At 42.2% G+C, this 20,643-nt stretch overlaps 1 protein-coding gene across 1 annotated transcript; it reads right to left on the bottom strand.

The window, feature by feature from the left end:
• Window positions 1–4,392: 4,392 nt before the first annotated feature.
• Window positions 4,393–18,754, bottom strand: LOC139387385 (transmembrane and ubiquitin-like domain containing 1). The gene is made up of 3 exons (XM_071133530.1): window positions 18,667–18,754; window positions 10,748–11,439; window positions 4,393–5,445 (listed from the first exon to the last, which is right to left on the bottom strand). Exons 2-3 carry the CDS (start codon window positions 11,392–11,394, stop codon window positions 5,094–5,096), a joined length of 999 nt encoding a protein of 332 aa, XP_070989631.1. The 5' UTR covers window positions 11,395–11,439; window positions 18,667–18,754; the 3' UTR covers window positions 4,393–5,093.
• Window positions 18,755–20,643: the final 1,889 nt, after the last annotated feature.

Here is a 20,643-nt window from a genome sequence, read left to right as displayed (position 1 = left end):
TGGAATTTAATTCACAGAAGTGTATTGTGCCATGCTACAACGTGTTGCTGTACTAATGAGCGGCACGATTTTCCATGTCTGAAGTGGGCCTATAGGCCTATTTATTTGGCAAGACAGCTGTGCATGGCTGCATATCGCTGTGTTTTGGTTATTTGGATCTCCATTCACCTTTTGTGGTGTGTTTACTGTTAATGTACTGTAACTAGCCTAAATATACATTGTGTCATAGCTTTATTTAGTTTACTAGGCCCACTTGTTACTGCTGTTTCGTTCTGCTTGCATTCATTCGTTCGCATTCCAGTTGTGTTGATTTTCTAAGCAAAACTGCTATTCAGTATTTTTGTTTGCATGCATGAATAACTAGGCTACTACTTTCAAGCATTTAGTTTGCATTATTTTGGTAAGACAGCTGTGTGTACCGCTTCTTTCAAAGGGTAAAACACCTATTACAAACAGCCTATCTATCTTGTAGCCTATATTCATTACCAAAACAAGCCTTGCTTTAGTGTATATCCAATATAATATTATTTGTCACATCTGCAGAATACAACAGGACCTTAATGTGAAATGCTTACTTACAAACCCTTAACTCTATTTCCTGAGCTGCATTGTTGGCTAAGAAAATATTTACTAAATCAAATAAAAACTAACACAATAAAATAACGAGGCTATATACAGGGGCTACCGGTACCGAGTTGATGTGCATGTTAATCAAGGTCATTTGTACATGTAGGTAGGGGTAAAGTGACTATGGATAGATAATAAACAGCCAGTAGCAGCAGTGTAAAAAGGGGGGGGGGGGGGTCAATGTAAATAGTCGGGGTGGCCATTTGAAAAATTGTTCAGCAGTCTTTTGGCTTGGGGGTAAAAGCTGTTAAGGAGTCTGTTGAAGGAATTCTAAATTCCTCTATTTTAATTCCCAATCAAAATTAAACACTCTGTCAATGCATAAGGGTTTGTATGACCCTTATTTTATAAGAATGGACAGAGCCCCGGTCTTAAAAGTCAAGTACACAGCCTTTAATTCAAGAGAGTACTGAGTTCATACACATTTTACCACAGGTTATAAACTGAAAATGACGTCAGCGTTTTCTAAATGCTCCGTCTCTTCTTGACACTGGTAGAGAGGCCCTATAGTTCTCAAGCCTTCCCTCCTCGCCTAGGGCCAAGGTCAGTCAGTGTAGATAAGCATTCTAGACAGTCTGGAGATAATTAATTCATTTGTACAAAGGAACAGACCGTCATTGTACTAAACTCCCGTCTACATTCACTACATTATATTCAATAATGGGAGCAAGAGAGAAAATTCATACATGTACAGTAACATAAAAGCCCTTTAATTCATCCTGACTGAAATGTATACATAATTAGTCATTATAGATAAAAATTCCCTTAACAGAGTCTTCTGGACCTAGACTTGACGCTCCGTTACCACTTGCCGTGCTGTAGCAGAGAGAACAGTCTACGACTAGGGTGACCCTTGGCCCCAAGATGTACTGGGCCGTACGCATTACCCTCTGTAGTGCCTTAGGGGCGAAAGCCGAGCAGTTGTCATACCATGTGGTAATGCAACCGGCTTGAGAATGGTGCTCTCGATGGTGCAGCTGTTGACCTTTTTGAGGATCTGGGGACCCATGCCAAATCTTTTCAGTCTCCTGAAGGGGAAAATGTGTTGTCGTGCCCTCTTCACGACTGTCTTGGTGTGTTTGGACCATGATAGTACGTTGGTGTTGTGGACAACAAGGAACTTGAAACTCTCAACCCTTTCCATTACAGCCCCATCCGATCTGAAAGGGTGCGTCTTCGGGAATCCTTTTCCTGTTGTCCATGATCAGCTCCTTTGTCTTGATCACATCGAGGGAGAGGTTCTTGTCCTTGCACCACACGGTCAGGTCTCTGACCTCCTCCCTAAAGGCTGTCTTTTGTCAGTGATCAGGCCTACCACTGTTGTGTCGTCTGCAAACTTAATGGTGTTGGAGTCGTGCTTGGCCATGCAGTCGTGGGTGAACAGGGAGTACAGGAGGGGACTGAGCACGCACCCGAGGTACCCCCGTGTTGAGGATCATGGAGGCAAATATGTTGTTATCTACCCTTACCACCTGGGGGCAGCCCATCAGGAAGTCCCTCTTCGACACTTAAACCTGGCACTGGTTCTGGAGAGAAGCAGCTGAGTAGGCTAATGGCTGGTTAGGGGGTGCGGCTGGCTGCTCACAGCTGATATTATTGGATGAATCTGATATGACATACACACAAAGCGAAGTCCATACAGAAATGGTTTGTCTAGATCGGTGTGGAAAAACTTGACTGGGCTGCACAGAGCCCTGACTTCAACCCCATCAAACACCTTTGGGATGAAATGGAACGCCGACTGCGAACCAGGCCTGATCACACGCCACCAGTGCCTGACCTCACTAATACTCGTGGTTGAACGGACATACTTTTGGTCATGCAGTGTACATTGCTGTATATATTTTTGTATTTTGTGAACATTTTATTCTAATTGCAGGGGAATAGGTTTGTTGTATGCGATTCCTTTCATTAAAAACCTCAAGGACCCCCTTTTTTCAATTGTCGCCTAAAATGACCCAAATCTAACTGCCTGTAGCTCAGGACATGAAGCAAGGATATGCATATTATGAAACTTAAACTTTGACATTTGTGGAAATGTGAAATTAATGTAGGGGAATATAACACGTTAGATCTTTTTTTTGTACCATCATTTTTGAAATGCAAGAGAAAGGCCATAATGTGTTTCTCCAGCCCAGGCGCAGTTTAGATTTTGGCCACTAGATGGCAGCAGTGTGTGTGCAAAGTTTTAGAATGAACCATTGCATATCTGTTCAAAATGTTGTATCAAGACTGCCAAAATGTGCCAAATTGGTTAAATCCTTTTAAGTTCACAATTGTGCACTCTCCTCAAACAATAGAATGATATCCTCACTGCAATAGCTACTGTAAATTGGACAGTGCAGTTAGATTAACAATAATTTAAACTTTCTGCCAATATCATATGTAAACTCAGCAAAAAAATTAACTTTTTCAGGACCCTGTCTTTCAAAGATAATTCGTAAAAATCCAAATAACTTCACAGATCTTCATTGTAAAGGGTTTAAACACTGTGTCCCATGGTTGTTCAATGAACCATTAACAATAAATGACATGCACATGTGGAATGGTCGTTAAGACACTAAAATTAACCTCAAAGTAAAACAAATCTAACTATCCAAGTTTGTTGCATGAAGAAATAGGTTTTGATCATGAAGCATATAGTGTCTTCGGAAAGTATTCAGACCCCTTGACTTGTTCTACAATTTGTTACTTTACAGCCTTATTCTAAAATGTATTAAATAAAATGTTTTCCTCATCAATCTCCGGTGCATCCCGCTTCCATTGATCATCGTTGAGATGTTTCTACGACTTCATTGGAGTCCACCTGTGGTAAATTCAACTGATTGGACATGATTTGGAAAGGCACACCTGTCTATATTAGGTCCCACAGTTGACAGTGCATGTCAGAGCAAAAACCAAACCATGAGGTCAAAGAAGCTCCGAGACAGGATTGTGTCGAGGCACATATCTGGGGAACGGTACCAAAACATTTCTGCAGCAGTGAAGGTCCCCAAGAACACAGTGGCCTCCATCATTCTTAAATTGAAGAAGTTTGGAACTATCAAGACTCTTCCTAGAGCTGGCCGCCTGGTCAAACTGAGCAATTGGCGGAGAAGGGCCCTGGTAAGGGAGGTTCCCAAGAAGCCAATGGTCACTCTGACAGAGCTCCAGAGTTCCTCTGTGGAAATGTGAGAACCTTCCAGAAGGACAACCATCTCTGCAGCAATCCACCAATATTTTGCCTCGTTGAGTTTTGGCCACGAGAGAAAAATGCAACCAATCATAAGGTGGTATTTTTTGCCTTAAAATAATGTTATACTGTGCTATTATATTTGGTTCTGTTATGTAGAATTCTATCATTATGTGATCTTGCAGACATTGATTCAGCTTTGATCTAACTTGATTAAACGAGCGCCATTCATCACTGAAATTCCCCGGAGTAGCTTGTTCTCCGGGAAGCCGAATGAGTAGAGCATCCCGTACATGGGCAGAAGCTTCGGGATCTGTGCAGTCCACAAAGATGAAATTGCATTGAATCTAATTAATCAAATCCATTGATTTACTAGGGTGCAGATAATCAATTATTCAAGAATCGATGGGTAAATATCACAAATTAAAATGACCTTCGAACAACTTCCCAAATCCAGTCTGTAGCTTTAATAAATTAATGGTTAATATTGAAAATGAATTATAGAGCTTCAAGCCCAAAAACAATGACTGATGCAAACCCAATGTTGAAATATTGAAAACCTCTTCAAAAGATGCATACACAAAAGCCAGCAGTAAATAAAAGAATGATTTAATAGAATTTGAATCTTTTCCTTTCAAAAGACATATTTTAAACATAAATTAGGCTTTAAGTCCCAACCTACATACATACATACAGCACAACAGCAGTTGAACCTCCATCACTGCAGTGAGAAAGACTGCAGACAGGCAAACAGACAAATTGTCCTCTGTCCAAGTCTTGCCTCGAGTCAAAAGGGGGTAAGCCCCAAAAATAGACTCATCTACAGGCAAGCACCAACTAAACTGGAGGCGGTAGCATACCAGAATACATAAGAAAAAAACTGTAATATTAGGATAGGCACAATGAGAATCGCTATACAGAAAAAACACGGGGGAAAAAAATCATAGCACATCCATCTGGTGACATTGTTCTTTACATTAATGGAGCATTTGGGGAAGGAAAGTGTGACAGAAAGCTTGTTTCACAGAGAATCGTGGCCACGAAGGGAGAGGAGCTAAGTAAGGGTACATCTCGATAGTCTAAAATGGCCTCATCTCCCCTTCATCTGCACTCATGTGATAACATAATATGGTAGACTAGAGGACACCTACTGAGGCAATAGCTGTCTGTCTTGCTGTTCCACACCAGTGCAGATAAATAGAACGAGACAATCCGGAGCCACTTTTACTACTGCAAATTAACGAAGCTCATTAAGAACATCCGGGATGTGGCTCGTACCAAAGGGAAACTCACCTCAGCGGCGATAGACCGCAAACGCCACAAAGCTAAAGAAAATGGTGATGCCCACCAGTGACGCGGTGGCGGGCGCGGTGAAGAATTGACGGTACTGGATCTGGAAGTACCAGAGCACAGACAGCATGAGCACAAACAGGGGCACCATGAGGCTGCCCACGTTGAGGGCCACGTGGACCTGGTCGGCAGCCCGGGCCCCTGCTGGTGCTGCCCTGGTGGCGTGCTGGGAGATGTGGCAGTGCAAGACGCAGTTGTCAGACAGGTTTAACGAGGCCAGTGTCTGGCCATCGTCCTGTAGCAGCTGGCCCTGGTAGATGAGGCGCACCTGGTGCTCTTGACCGGCGAAGTAGGTCCTGAAGTGGGGTTGGGGAGAAAGGACAAGGGTTACATCAGAGTTAGGTAGTTTTCTGCTGGCTGCCATCACTCTCATATTGTGGTTAACCTCCGGGAAGACCACATGCAACATGTGGACATCTGCCAAGAGTGGTCTCAGACCAGATGATCGAGCAGATGTCATGAACTATATGTTGGAATGTATGCTTTATATGACGAGTTTAAGTAAGAAATTGCATGAATGTTGGCTATTATGTTGGACACACAGCTGTCCCCCAGTGTTTATGAAGTTAACATCTCAATTAAGTAATACAGACCACACTGAAGTGTGCTGGGATTTATTTGCGAGTTCTAAAGTAATGTAAAAAGAAAGAGGGACGATTGCAACTGTAATGTAACAACATCCATGTTTTTTTTTTAAATGTTTTTGTAAAACATGCACCTCACATCAGATCATCTTGAAACTCTCTGTAAAGCTAACTTCCATCAAGGTTTTATTTGGTCTCCAATTGAATTTGTGGTATGTGTATTTTATTACAAATCTCAAATTTGTGTCTACATTCAACTGGTTATGGTTAATTGTGATATACACTGATTGTACAAAACATTATGAAGACCTGCTCTTCCCATGACATACTGACCAGGTGAAAGCTATGATCCCTTATTGATGGCTCTTGTTAAATCCACTTCAATCACTGTAGGGGAGGAGACAGGTTAAAGACTGACCAGGTGAATCCAGGTGAAAGCTATGATCCCTTATTGATGGCGCTTGTTAAATCCACTTCAATCACTGTACATGAAGGATTTTTAAGCCTTGAGACAATAATTGGGACATGGATTGTGTATGTGTGTAATTCAGAGGGTGAATGGCCAAGACAAGTGCCTTTCAACGGGGTATAGAAGTAGGTGCCAGGCGCACCAGTTTGTGTCAAGAACTGCAACACTGCTGGGTTTGTGCTCAACATTTTGAGAATGGTCCACCACCAAAAGGACATCCAGCCAACTTGACACAAATGTGGGAAGCATTGGACACAACATGGTCCAACATCCCTGTGGAACACTTTCAACGACTTGTAGAGTCCATGCTAGGAAGGTGTTCTTAATGTTTTGTACATGTAAAGAGTACAAATTCCCCTATTTGGGTGTGGTGCCTGGCCTTAGCCTACGCAGTATATTATTCAGCAGAAAGTACTTTCTGGTACCTTCTGCTGAAATTATAATAATAATAATAATATAAAATGTTCCAGGCGACAACAAATGTCTATTTCAGACTCAGTCCCATCCATAACAAAGGGTGTAACTTCCATAACCGTTGTTTTTTCTCTCCAAGGTAATATTGAAAATAAAAAAATAAAAAAATGTATGATTTTTGTGTTCAGTAGAGCCTTCCTTTGAAATGGCTAGCCATGTTTTTACCCAAGCCTTATGAACTCAGACTTATGCTAATATGTTCAATCTCCCCAAAAAGCTTGGCCATTCACATCCATAAAGTCTGCTTTTTGGGGTATACTCCCTCACCAAGGGGGACTATAGAAACACACACCAAACATTTAATGTATGTTCTGTTTGGCCATTCTCTAAGATATTAAAGTTGTGATTTTGCATGGGGGTGTCACATCCAGAATGCTAGAATTGCCCTTATATTTTAGGTTCTGCTGGGGTAGGATAGTTCATTAGGCCCAAATCTATGGATTTCACATGATTGGGAATATAGATATGCATCTGTTGGTCACAGACACCTTTAAACAAAAAAAAAGAAGGGGCGTGGATCAGAAAACCAGTCAGTATCTGGTATGACCATTTGCCTCACACAGCGCGACATCTCCTTCGCATAGAGCTGATCAGGCTGTTGATTGTGGCTTGATGTCCCACTCCTGTTCAATGGCTGTGCGAAGTTGCTGGATATTGGCGGGAACTGGACACGCTGTCGTACATGTCAATCCAGAGCATCCCAAACATGCTCAATGGGTGACATGCACGCAATGGAAGAACTGGGACATTTTCAGCTTCCAGGAATTGTGTACAGATCCTTGCAACATGGGACCGTGCATTATCATGCTGAAACATGAGGTGATGGAGGTGGAAGAATGGCACAACAATGGGCCTCAGGATTTCATCACGGTATCTCTGTGCATTAAAATTTTTAATCGATAAAATGCAATTGTGTTTGTTGACCGTAGCTTATGCCTGCCCATACCATAACCCCACCGCTTGCCCACACTACACGCTGTCTGCAATCTGCCTGGTACTCTGGCAACAGGTTTGGTACTCTGGCAACAGGTTTGGTAGGCATTCATGCAGTCAGCATGCCAATTGCACACTTCTCACAACTTGGCATTGTGTGAGAAAACATCACATTTTAAAAGTGGCCTTTTATTGTCTCCAGCACAAGCTGCCACACCTGTCAGGTGGATGGATTATCTTGGCAAAGGAGAAATGCTCAGCAATGGATGTAAACAAATTTGTGCACAAAATTTGAGAGTTTTAACTTTGTGTGCATGGAAAACTTCTGGGTTCTTTTATTTCAGCTCATGAATACTTTACATGTTTTGTTTATATAATTGTTCAGTATAAGTTCATGAGACATTTATTTATAAGTTCTATTCCTCAAGAACCAATGGCTACACTCCCCTACTTATTTGGACAGTGAAGCTAAAACTTTACATTTTGCTCCAGCATTTTCTATTTGATATACAATGTTTTATATGACGTGACAGTATATGTCACCTTTTATTTCAGGGTATTTTCATACCTATCTGATTTATGTTTAGAAATTAAATCACTTTATGTATCTAGTCCCCACATTTGAAGGGGTCATAAGTGTTTGGACAAATTCACTTAGTGTATTAAATTTTGCCAAAAGTTTATTTGATTCCATATTCCTAGCACGCAATGACTACATCAAGCTTGTTGGATGCATTTGCAATTTGTTTTGGTCGTGTTTGGAATTGTTGTGCCCAATAGAAATGAATTGTTAAGTAATCTAGTGTCATTTTGGAGTTAGTTTTATTGGAAATAAGAATAGAATATGTTTGAGCACTTCTAGATTAATGTGGATGCTACCACGGTTATGGATGATCATGAATGAATCGTTTATAATGATGGAACTCAGACGCACAGTTACAGATGCAAAGAGCCCGCCCCCAAAACTATTTTTCCTGGGATAATTATTCCCTTGTAACTTTCTATAGTAAAATAGGGTCTGAGCTATGACATATGCAAAACTTTTTTATTTTTTTATTATAGTTTTTGGATAATTTACATTTACAACGCATTCGGAAAGTATTCAGGCCCCTTGATGTGCATTTTGTTGCGCATTTTGTTACGTTACTTATTCTAAAATGGATTAAATAGTCCCCGTCCCCCTATTGACACACAATACCCCATAACAAAGCAAAAACTGTTTAGATATTTTTGCAAATGTATTAAAAAACAAAACTGAAATAATACATTTACACAAGTATTCAGACCCTTTACGCAGTACTTTGTTAAAGCACCTTTGGCAGCGATTACAGCCTTGAGTCTTCTTGGGTATGATGCTACAAGCTTCTCACACTTGTATTTGAGGGGTTTGTCCCATTCTTCTCTGGAAATACACTCAAGCTCTGTCAGGTTGGATGGGGAGCATCGCGGCACAGCTATTTTCAGGTCTCTCCAGAAATGTTCGATCGGGTTCAAGTCCGGACACTGGCTGGGCCACTCAAGGACATTCAGAGACTTGTCCCGAAGCCACTCCTGCGTTGTGTTTCCTGTGTGCTTAGGGTTGTTGTCCTGTTGGAAGGTGAACCTTTGCCCCAGTCTGAAGACCTGAGCACTCTGAGCAGGTTTTCATCAAGGATCTCTCTGTACTTTGCTCTATTCATCTTACCCTCAATCCTGACTAGTCTCCCAGTCCCTGCCGCTGAAAAACATTCCCACAGCATGACGCTACCACCACGCTTCACAGTAGGGATGGTGCCAGGGTTCCTCCAGACATGATGCTTGGCATTCCGGCCAAAGAGTTTAATCTTGGTTTCATCAGAAAAGAGAATCTGGTTTCTCATGGTCAGAGTCCTTTAGGTGCCTTTTGGCAAACTCCATGCGGTCTGTCATGCATTTTACTGAGGAGTGGCTTCCGTCTGGCCACTCTATCATAAAGGCCTGATTGGTGGAGTGCTGCAGAGATGGTTGTCCTTCTGGAAGGTTCTCCATTGTGTCTTGGTCACCGCCCTAACCAAGGTCCTTCTCCCCCGATGCGCAGTTTGGCCGGGCGGCCAGCTCTAGGAAGAGTCTTGGTGGTTCCAAACAGGTGTGTGCCTTTCCAAATCATGTCCAATTAATTGAATTTACCACAGATGGACTCCAATTAAGTTGTAGAAACATCACAAGGATGATCAATGGAAACAGGATGCACCTGAGCTCAATTTTGATTCTCATAGCAAAGGGACTGAATACTTATGTAAATGTGATATATTTTTTTTTGGGGGGGGGGGGTCATTACATTTGCAGATGGGTAAACTTTTAGTTAAGGGCACCACATTATAAATTGTACACGATCTTCAAATGAGACTCAGCAGTATGTTGCCACAAGCAGCAGTATTTTTTATTTGGAAATACACTTTTGTGTTTTGGATATTTTCAAATACACAGCCCAAACCAACTAGTCTTCTTCAAATAGAGAGTTAGTTGTAAATGCCTGCCAATACTTTCTAAATGCATTTAACACTAAATTAAATATAGATGTATTTTCAAATAACCTAATCTAAATGGTTTTTGCCAAATGTATTTGAAAATAATTTAAATATAGTTCTATGAACGCAGGTCTGATTGATACACACCCACCCCTTCACCTCTGCCAGCCTCAATAGTGGTCGGCACCAGTGTGAATCTATGTAAACACACCATAGGGATTATATTCAAACAATCTTACTACAACCCACAAATCCCTAGTTTCTGCATAAGTATTTGGAAGACTATTAAGTCGATTCCCTTGACGCTATAAGTCAGCCTAAAAAGCATCCTGAAACACCTTGCCATGTGTGTCACCATCCCCAAGGTCTATAAGGAGAGACAGAATGCTGTATAGAAGGCTCTGTTAAGAATGAGTTAGCCTTGCACTTGGTTAATCCCTGCAAGTCTCTGCATAAAGGTTCAATTACATAAAATAAAAAAATGCATGTTTAAACTTGCAGATAGTCCCTGAAAAAATAGGAGGAAGTGTAGGTCTACTTGTAAGCTGCCCTCTTAACTAAGAGGCAAACCAAATTGAATGTGTCTCAAGTGTTCATATGAATGAATAGGCCAAATGCAATAGATAGATACAAACCTCAAAAGAATAGGTACCTTTTGATGTAACCAATGGTGTCCTCAGGCTTGACCTGGGCCATCCTCTCTGTGTCGTTGAGGAACTTAAGACGCAAGACCATGTTCCTCTCGGCAGCGGCAGTAGTATCCACATCAGGGAAGTGGCTGTCACTTGAGGCACTGTCTAGTGGACTCGGGGTGGGGAAAGAAGGGGAAGGAGAGGGGCCGGCTCCAGCCTGGCCACCTCCGACGCCCTCTCGGTGTCTCACACCATCCCTCCTGAAGCCCGACCCCTCTTCTTCCAGAAGGCTGCTCTCTCCACCTGCCCCCTCTACTCCCCTTTCTCCACCCACCTCAGGAATCTGTCCTCCCGCCTCTGCCTTACCTTCCTCCCCCAAAGGTGGGGTCAGGCTGACCAGAGTGGTTGTGGTAGGTGGCAACTCCGGACTGTCGCTGTCATTGGTGGTGATGTTATTGGGAGCCGGGTGCGGATCAGAGGGGGCGGTCCGGAGCTGGAGGGAGGCAGAGACTGAGGAGGAGGAGGATGAGGTAGGGGGTGTGGTGAAGAGGTTTTCAGGGGGCTCGGCCGTGTGCGTGGAGGCCCAGGCAATCACCAGTACCAGCAGCAGGAGGACCGCCCCAAAGAGCAGGGTGACCTCGTCCCCCACCCCCTCGATTAGAGCCATACCCAGGCCGGGGGTCCCACACTAAGGCAAGGTATGACTAGGCACCTGGAACAAAGGGGGAGGAAGGAAAAGGATTTGGTTGGGGCTCAGTCTAACACATACTCAAATGGTTTGCCTAGCCAGAGCTTAGTCAAATATGACATTCATGTAGGCAACATGCTGAGGTGTTCAGTTCTTACGGCACAAAGTCTACTCAATTATGGATTGTTAAAATCATAAATAAAAACCATGTTTCAAAACAGAAATTGCACTATTCAGCACATTTCTCCATGACATCCGAAAAATAGGAGCATCTAAGATAGATTGGTCTGACTGCGTACTGCTCATGGGCGTTACTTGCAAGAGGAAGTTGAATTGAGTTCTTAAGCTGCAAATGGTAGTGGCTGTGGCCAACATTTGTAAAGGCCCTCTTGGTCACAGAGACAATAATTTGCTTTTTAAAGCAATGATACACTTTTTGTCTTGGGGCTGAGAAACCATTTCAGCTTTAAAGCTAATTTCTTGATATTCTTTTTCATTGTGACATGGCTTATCCCGTCTTCTTATACTATCTGAGCGACTCAAACATTTTAACAATTGCGGCCACATGACACGACATTTTATGAATTTTAGATTGTCTCCAACTGTCTAGTTTTTAATTTGTGACTGTTAGTTCTCCAAGATTCTTATTCAAAAACATACTTTGTTTTTAGTCATTTCAGTTTACACTGACAATGTTTACCATCAAGAAATATAAAACAATACATGAAGTTTTGTTTTGCTTATTTTTTTGGAGTGGCGGCAACTAGGCTTGGGCGGTATCTAGATTGTCAAACTGACCTTGTGCCATCACGGGCCATCCCACCAGACAGGTGTACCATATCAAGAAAATGATTAAACAGCATGATCATTACACAGGTGCACCTTGTTCTGGGGATAATAAAAGGGCACTCTAAAATGTCCAGTTAAGTTTTGTCGCAACATAATGACACAGATGTCTCAAGTTGAGGGAGCGTGCAATTGGCATGCTGACTGCAGGAATGTCCACCAGAGCTGTTGCCAGAGAATGTAATGTTAATTCCTCTACCATAAGACGCCTCAAACGTCTTTTACGAATCAAATCAAATGTTATTGTTCACATACACATGGTTAGCAGATGTTAATGCGAGTGTAGCAAAATGCTTGTGCTTCTAGTTCCGACCGTGCAGTAATATCTAACAATTTTACAACAATTACCTTATACACACAAGTGTAAAGGGAAGAATAAGAATATGTACATATAAATATATGGATGAGCGATGGCCGAAAGGCAAGATGCAGTAGATGGTATAGAGTACAGTATATACATAAAAGATGAATAATGTAGGGCATATAAACATATAAAGTGGCATTTTTAAAGTGGCTAGTGATACATTTATTACATCCAATTTTTAATTATTAAAGTGGCTAGAGATGAGTCAGTATGTTGGCAGCAGCCACTCACTGTTAGTGATGGCTGTTTTTCAGTCTGATGGCCTTGAGATAAAAGCTGTTTTTCAGTCTCTCTGTCCCTGCTTTGATGCACCTGTACCGACCTCGCCTTCTGGATGATAGCGGGGTGAACAGGCAGTGGCTCGGGTGGTTGTTGTCCTTGATGATCTTTTTGGCCTTTCTGTGACATCGGGTGTTGTAGGAGGGCAGGTAGTTTGCCCCCGGTGATGCGTTGTGCAGACCTCACTACCCTCTGGAGAGCCTTGTGCGGTTGTGGGCGGTGCCATTGCCGTACCAAGCGGTGATACAGCCCAACAGGATGCCCTCGATTGTGCATCCGTAAAAGTTTGTGAGTCTTTTAGGTGGCAAGCCAAATTTCTTCAGCCTCCTGAGGTTGCGCCTTCTTCATCACAATGTCTGTGTGGGTGGACCATTTCAGTTTGTCCGTGATGTGTACGTCGAGGAACTTGAAACTTTCCAACTCCTCCACTACTGTCCCATCGATGTGGATAGGAGGGTGCACACTCTGCTGTTTCCCAAAGTCCACAATCATCTCCTTTGTTTTGTTGACGTTGAGTGTGAGGTTATTTTCATGACACCACACTCCGAGGGCCCACACCTCCTCCCTGTAGGCCGTCTCGTCATTGTTGGTAATCAAGCCTACCACTGTAATGTTGTCTGCAAACTTGATGATTGATTTGGAGGCGTGCATGGCCACGCAGTCATGGGTGAACAGGGAGTACAGGAGTGGGCTGAGAACAAACCCTTGTGGGGCCCCAATGTTGAGGATCAGCAGGGTGGAGATGTTTCCTACCCTCACCACCTGGGGGCGGCCTGTCAGAAAGTCCAGGACCCAGTTGCACAGGGAGGGGTCGAGACCCAGGGTCTGGAGTTTAATGGCGAATTTGGAAGGTATAATGGTGTTAAATGCTGAGCTGTAATCGATGAACAGCATTCTTGCTTATGGTTGAAGTTGGAAGTTTACATACACCTTACCTAAATACATTTAAACTAAGTTTTTCACAATTCTGGACATTTAATCCGCGTAAAAAAGTCCCTGTCTTAGGGCAGTGAGGATCACCACTTTATTTTAAGAATGTGAAATGTCAGAATAATAGTAGAGAGAATAATTTATTTCAGCATTAATTTCTTTCATCACATTCCCAGTGTCAGAAGTTTACATTCACTCATTTACTATTTGGCAGCATTGCCTTTAAATTGTTTAACTTGGGTCAAACATTTCAGGTAGCCTTCCACAAGCTTCCACAATAAGTTAGTGTAACTGAGTCTTTTTTTAGGCCTCCTTGCTCGCACACGCTTTTTCAGTTCTGCCCACAGATTTTCTATAGGATTGAGGTCAGGGCTTTGTGATGGCCACTCCAATACCTTGACTTTGTTGTCCTTAAGCCATTTTGCGACAACTTTAGAAGTATGCTTGGGGTCATTGTCCATTTGGAAGACCCATTTTCGACCAAGCTTTAACTTCCTGACTGACGTCTTGAGATGTTGCTTCAATATATATTCACATAATTTTCCTACCTCATGATGCCATCTATTTTGTGAAGTGCACCAGTCCCTTCTGCAGCAAAGCACCCCCACAACATGATGCTGCCACCCCCGTGCTTCCCGGTTGGGATGGTGTTCTTCGGCTTGCAAGCATCCCCCTTTTTCCTCCAAACATAATAATGGTTCATTATGGCCAAACAGTTCTATTCATCAGATCCGAGGACATTTCTCCAAAAAGTATGATCATTGTCCCCATGTGCAGTTGTAAACCGTAGTCTGGCTTTTTTATGGCGGTTTTGGAGCAGTGGCTTCTTCCATGCGGAGCGGCCTTTCAGGTTACGTCGATATAGGACTCGTTTTACTGTGGAAAAATATACTTTTGTACCCGTTTCCTCCAGCATCTTCACAAGGTCCTTTGCTGTTGTTCTGGGATTTATTTGCACTTATTATTTTTCTGAGGTCTTGTCTGATTTCTTTTGATTTCCCCATGATGTCAAGCAAAGAGGCACTGAGTTTGAAGGTAGGCCTTGAAATACATCCACAGGTACACCTCCAATTGACTCAAATGATGTCAATTAGCCTATCAGAAGCTTCTAAAGCCATGACATTCTTTTCTGGAATTTTCAAAGCTGTTTAAAGGCACAGTCAACTTAGTCTATGTACACTTCTGACTCACTGGAATTGTGATACAGTGAATTATAAGTGATATAATCCATCCGTAAACAATTGTTGGAAAAATGACTTGTGTCATGCACAAAGTATATGTCCTAACCGACTTGCCAAATCTATAGTTTGCTAACAAGAAATTTGTGGAGTGGTTGAAAAACAAGTTTTAATGACTCCAACCTAAGTGTATGTAAACTTCTGACTTCAACTGTAGATATTCCTCTTGTCCAGATGGGATAGTGCAGTGTGCAGTGTGCAGTGTGATTGCGTCGTCTGTGGACCTACTGGGGCAGTAAGCAAATTGGAGTGGGTCTAGGGTGTCAGGTAGGGTGGAGGTGATATGTTCCTTGACTAGTCTCTCAAAGCACTTTATGATGACGGAAGTGAGTGCTACAGGGCGATAGTCATTTAGCTCAGTTACATTCGCTTTCTTGGGAACAGGAACAATGGTGGCCCTCTTGAAGCATGTGGGAACAGCAGACTGGGATAGGGATTGATTAAATATGTCCGTAAACACACCAGCCAGCTGGTCTGCGCATGCTCGGAGGATGCGGCTAGGGATGCTGTCTGGGCCGGCAGCCTTGCGAGGGTTAACACGTTTAAATGTTTTACTCACGTTGGCTGCGGTGAAGGAGAGCCCGCAGATGTTGGTATCGGGCCGTGTCAGGGGCACTGTATTGTCCTCAAAGCGAGCAAAGAAGTTGTTTAGTTTGCCTGGGAGCAAGACATCGGTGTCCGCTACGGGGCTGGTTTTCTTTTTGTAATCCGTGATTGACTGTAGACCCTGCCACATACGTCTTGTGTCTGAGCCGTTGAATAGCGACTCTACTTTGTTTCTATACTGACGCTTAGCTTGTTTGATTGCGTTGCGGAGTGAATAGCTACACTTTGTATTCGGTCATGTTTCCGGTCGCCTTGTCACAATTAAAAGCAGTGGTTCACGCTTTGAGTTTTGCACGAATGCTGCCATCAATCCACGTTTCTGGTTGGGGAAGGTTTTAATAGTCACCGTAGGTACAGCATCACCGATGCACTTGCTAATAAACTCGCTCACCGAATCAGCGTACACATCAATGTTGTTGTCTGAGGCTATCCGGAACATATCCCAGTCCATGTGATCGAAGCAATCTTGATGCGTTTAATCCGATTGGTGAGACCAGCATTGAACAGACCTGAGCACGGGCGTTTCTTGTTTTAGTTTCTGTCTGTAGGCTGGCAGCAACAAAATGGACAAAAAAGTCGTGGTCAGATTGGTTCGAAAGGAGGGCGGGGAAGGGCTTTGTATGCATCGCGGAAGTTAGAGTAACAATGATCCAGAATTTTGCCAGCCCGGGTCGTGCAAAATCCCCAGCTACAATAAATGCAGCCTCAGGATATATGGTTTCCAGTTTACATAGAGTCCAATGAAGTTCTTTCAGGGTCGTCGAGGTGTCTGCTTGGGGGGATATACACGACTGTGATTATAATCAAAGAAAATTATCTTGGTAGATAATGCGGTCGGCATTTGATTGTAAGGGATTCTAGGTCAGGTGAACAAAAGGATGTGAGTTCCTGTATGTTGTTATGATCACACCATGACTCGGTAATCATAAGGCATACACCCCTGCCCTTCTTCTTAATTAACAGAAAGATGCTTGTTTCTGTTGGAGCGATGCATGAAGAAACCGGGTGGCTGTACCGACTCTGCTAACATATCCCGAGTGAGCCATGTTTCCGTGAAACAGAGAATGTTACAATCTCTGATGTCTCTCTGGAATGCTACCCTTGCTCGGATTTCGTCTACCTTGTTGTCAAGAGACTGGACATTGGCAAGTAGTATACTCGGGAGCGATGCGCCATGTGCCCGTCTACGGAGCTTGACTAGAAGACTGCTCTGTCTTCCCCTCCTGCGGCGCCGTTGTTTTGGGACAACGGCGTAACACAGTGTAAGAAATAATCCATACAAAAATAAAATACTGCATAGAGAATAAGAACGCGAAGCGAGGCGACCATCTCTGTCGGCGCCAGATGTACCGTGTAAGAGAATTTGGCAGTACATTCAGACAGCCTAACAACCACAGACCATGTTTATAGCGTCGTGTGGGCTAGAGGTTTTCTGATGTCAACGTTGTAAACAGAGTGCCCCATGGTGGCAGTAGGGTTATGGTATGGCAGGGATAAGCTACGAACAATGAACACAATTGCATTTTATCAATTGGCAATTTCAATGCACAAAAATACCGTTACGAGATCCTGAGGCCCATTTTTTTTATTTTACATATTTGTGACCAGTCATGTGAAATCCACAGATTAGGGCCTAATTTACTTATTTCAATTGACTGATTTCCTCATATGAACTCTAACTTAATTTAAAGTATTTTTACTCAGTGGTGTAAAGTTCTTAAGTAGTACTTTCAAGTATTTTTATTTAAGTCGTTTTGGGGGTATATGTACTTTACTATTTATATTTTTGACAACTTTTAATTCACTACATTCCTATTAATGTACATTTTACTCCATTTTCCCTAAGAGTACTTGGTACATTTTGAATGCTTAACAGAACAGGACAATTGTCTAATTCACACACTTATCAAGAGAACATCCCTGGTCATCCCTACTGACTCTGATTTGGCAGACTCACTAAACACATGCTTATTTTATAAATGATGTCTGAGTGTTGGAGCATGCCCCTGGCTATACGTAAATAAAAAATGATGGCATCTGGTTTGCTTTATATAAGGAATTGGAAATGATTTACTTTTGATACTTTAGTATATTTTAGAAATTACAATTACTTTTTGGTACTTAAGTATTAAAAACAAATACTTTTAGACTTTTACTCAAGTAGTAATTTATTGGGTGACTTTCCCTTTTACTAAAGTCATTTTCTATTAAAAAGTTATCTTTAATTTTACTCAAGTAAAAGTAAAGATATACTTGCCCTTTGCCAAGCCATCATTGTAAATAATAATTAGTTTTTAACTGACCTGCCTGGTAAAAAATATTAATAATAACTCAATTACTTGTCTTGTCCATTCAGACAGTCAATGACAACTGTGGGGTCAAAAAGTCCTGCTGATCGGTCTCCCTGTGATCCTGAACGTAATGATAGGCTGGCTGTAGGCTATGTATTGGTCAATATTTATTGGATACAAAGTAAGTAGTTAACTGACCTACCATAAATTCTGCATTAGTAGCTACCACCAACTAGTTAGTTAGTTGTAGTGAACAAGGTCGTGACTACACCCTTCGACTAACTTACACTAGAAAGCTAACACAAACTATCTAACGTTAGTTTGCTAACAAGCCAGGCCTAGTTAGTTACCTAGCTACGTACGTTCACAAGTTCCTTAACCAGGGCAGTTGGTTAACTTTAACTTATCTCCTGCAAACTCGCTTAGCTAGCTAGTTAGCTACCTGCTGGCGACGATAGTGTGTAACTAGTACAGCAGCTAGTTACCTAGACTAGCAAGCATCCGCCTAGCCCTAACAGGTAGTCAGTCAGTCATTCGTCAAATATCCCAACAATTCAAGCCATAGTAGCTAGCTAACTATTAACTGTAGCGGCTCTAACGGCAAAATATTAATCAACCAGAGTTTAATGTCAATCAAACGAACGACTAGTGTTACTACAACAATACTTCAACAAAATATATGCATAGTAGAACTTACTGTTAACATTTGAAATAGCATCATTGTAGCTAAATCATTATCCAATTTGATGTGCACTTCCTTACATCAGCATTTCGTCATCAACATTAAAAAAGTACTTCCGGGTCACGGAATATCAAAAGTTTTCCAAATAAAAGTGTGTATGTGTATATATTTAATTATGTGTCTATATATATATATATATATATATATATATATATATATATATATTATGTGTATACATGTGTGTGTATATATAAACAAAAAAACTGTCCAAACATTAACAATGATTCATATTTGTTCATATTTATGTGACATTTGCATTATTTGTGGGTTTTAAAACATTTTCCAAAGTTAAATAAATGCCCCCAATGCATTAGGCCTATAAATTACATGTTGGCTTAATGAGACAAAAATGTGTACGTGTGGATGTAAAAGTGGGGTTGGAAATACTCAGTAGGGTCTTCTTAACAGCTTCTACCCACAAGCCATAAGACTCCTGAATGGCTAATCAAATGGCTACCCAGACTATTTGCATTGTCGTCGTCGTCGTCGTCGTCGTCCCCCCCCCTTCTACACTGCGGCTGCTACTCTCTGTTATTATCACTTTAATAACTATACCTACATGTACATATTACCTCAATTACCTCAACACCGGTGCACATGCACATTGACTCTACCAGTACCCCCTGTATAGCCCCGCTATTGTTATTTATTGCTGCTCTTTAATTATTTGTTATTCTTATCTCTTACTTTTTTAAAGGTATTTTCTTACAACTGCATTGTTGGTTAAGGACTTGTCAGTAAGCATTTCACTGTAAGGTCTACCTACACCTGTTGTATTCAGCGCATGTGACAAATAAGATTTGATTTGATCTATACTGAACAAAAATATAAATGCAACATGCAACAATTTCAACAATTTTACTAAGGTATAGTTCATGTAAGGATATCAGTCAATTTTTAAAAAATGTATTAGGCCCTGATCTATGGATTTCACATGAAGTGGGTGGGCCTGGGAGGGCAAAGGCTCACCCACTTGGGAAACTGACTCACCCACTGGGGAGCAAGGCCCAGCCAGTCAGAATGAGTTTCCCCACAAAAGGGCTTTATTACAGACAGAAATACTCCTCCGTTTCATGACTTATGCTAGAGAAATTCACATTCAATTCTCTGTCAACAGCTCTGGTGGACATTCCTTCTGTAATAAGCTCACGTAGTTGCTGTCACAAACTCCCCACGGTTGTCACTGACTAGTTGGAAATTAATTTAAAATCAAATCCAATTTGTCACATGCGCCAAATACAACAGGTATTACAGTGAAATGTAGGTATAGTTAAAGTGACTATGCATAGATAATAAACAGAGTAGCAGCAGCGTAAAAGGGGGGGGGGGGGGGGGGGTTGCAAATAGTCTGGGTAGCCATTTGAATAGCTGTTCAGAATCTTATGGCTTTGGGGTAGAAGCTGTTAAGAAGTTTTTGGGACCTAGACTTGGCGCACCGGTACTGCTTGCCTTGCGGTAGCAGAGAAAACAGTCTATGACTAGGGTGGCTGGAGTCTTTGACCATTTTTAGGGCCTTCCTCTCACACCGCCTGGTATAGAGGTCCTGGATGGCAAGAAACTTGGCCCCAGTGATGTACAAGGCCGTTCACACTACCCTCTGTAGTGCCTTCGGTCGGAGGCCGAGCAGTTGCCATACCAGGCAGTGATGTAACCAGTCTCGATCGTGCAGCTGTAGAACTTTTTGAGGATCTGAGGACCCATGCCAAATCTTTTCAGTCTCCTGAGGGGGAATTGTCTTTGCCATGCCCTCTTCAGGACTGTTTTGGTGTGTTTGAACCATGATAGTTTGTTGTTGATGTGGACACCAAGGAACTTGAAGCTCTCAACCTGCTCCATTACAGCCCTGTCGATGAGAATTATCTTCTTTGTCTTGATCACATTGAGGGAGAGGTTGCTGTCCTGGCACCACACGGCCAGTTCTCTGAACTCCTC

The sequence above is a fragment of the Oncorhynchus clarkii genome, chromosome 28, assembly GCF_045791955.1.
Source record: "Oncorhynchus clarkii lewisi isolate Uvic-CL-2024 chromosome 28, UVic_Ocla_1.0, whole genome shotgun sequence".
NCBI classification, from domain to species: domain Eukaryota; kingdom Metazoa; phylum Chordata; class Actinopteri; order Salmoniformes; family Salmonidae; genus Oncorhynchus; species Oncorhynchus clarkii.
The sequence above is the reverse complement of the archived record's forward strand: the minus strand, read 5'-3'. Positions and strand labels throughout refer to the sequence as shown.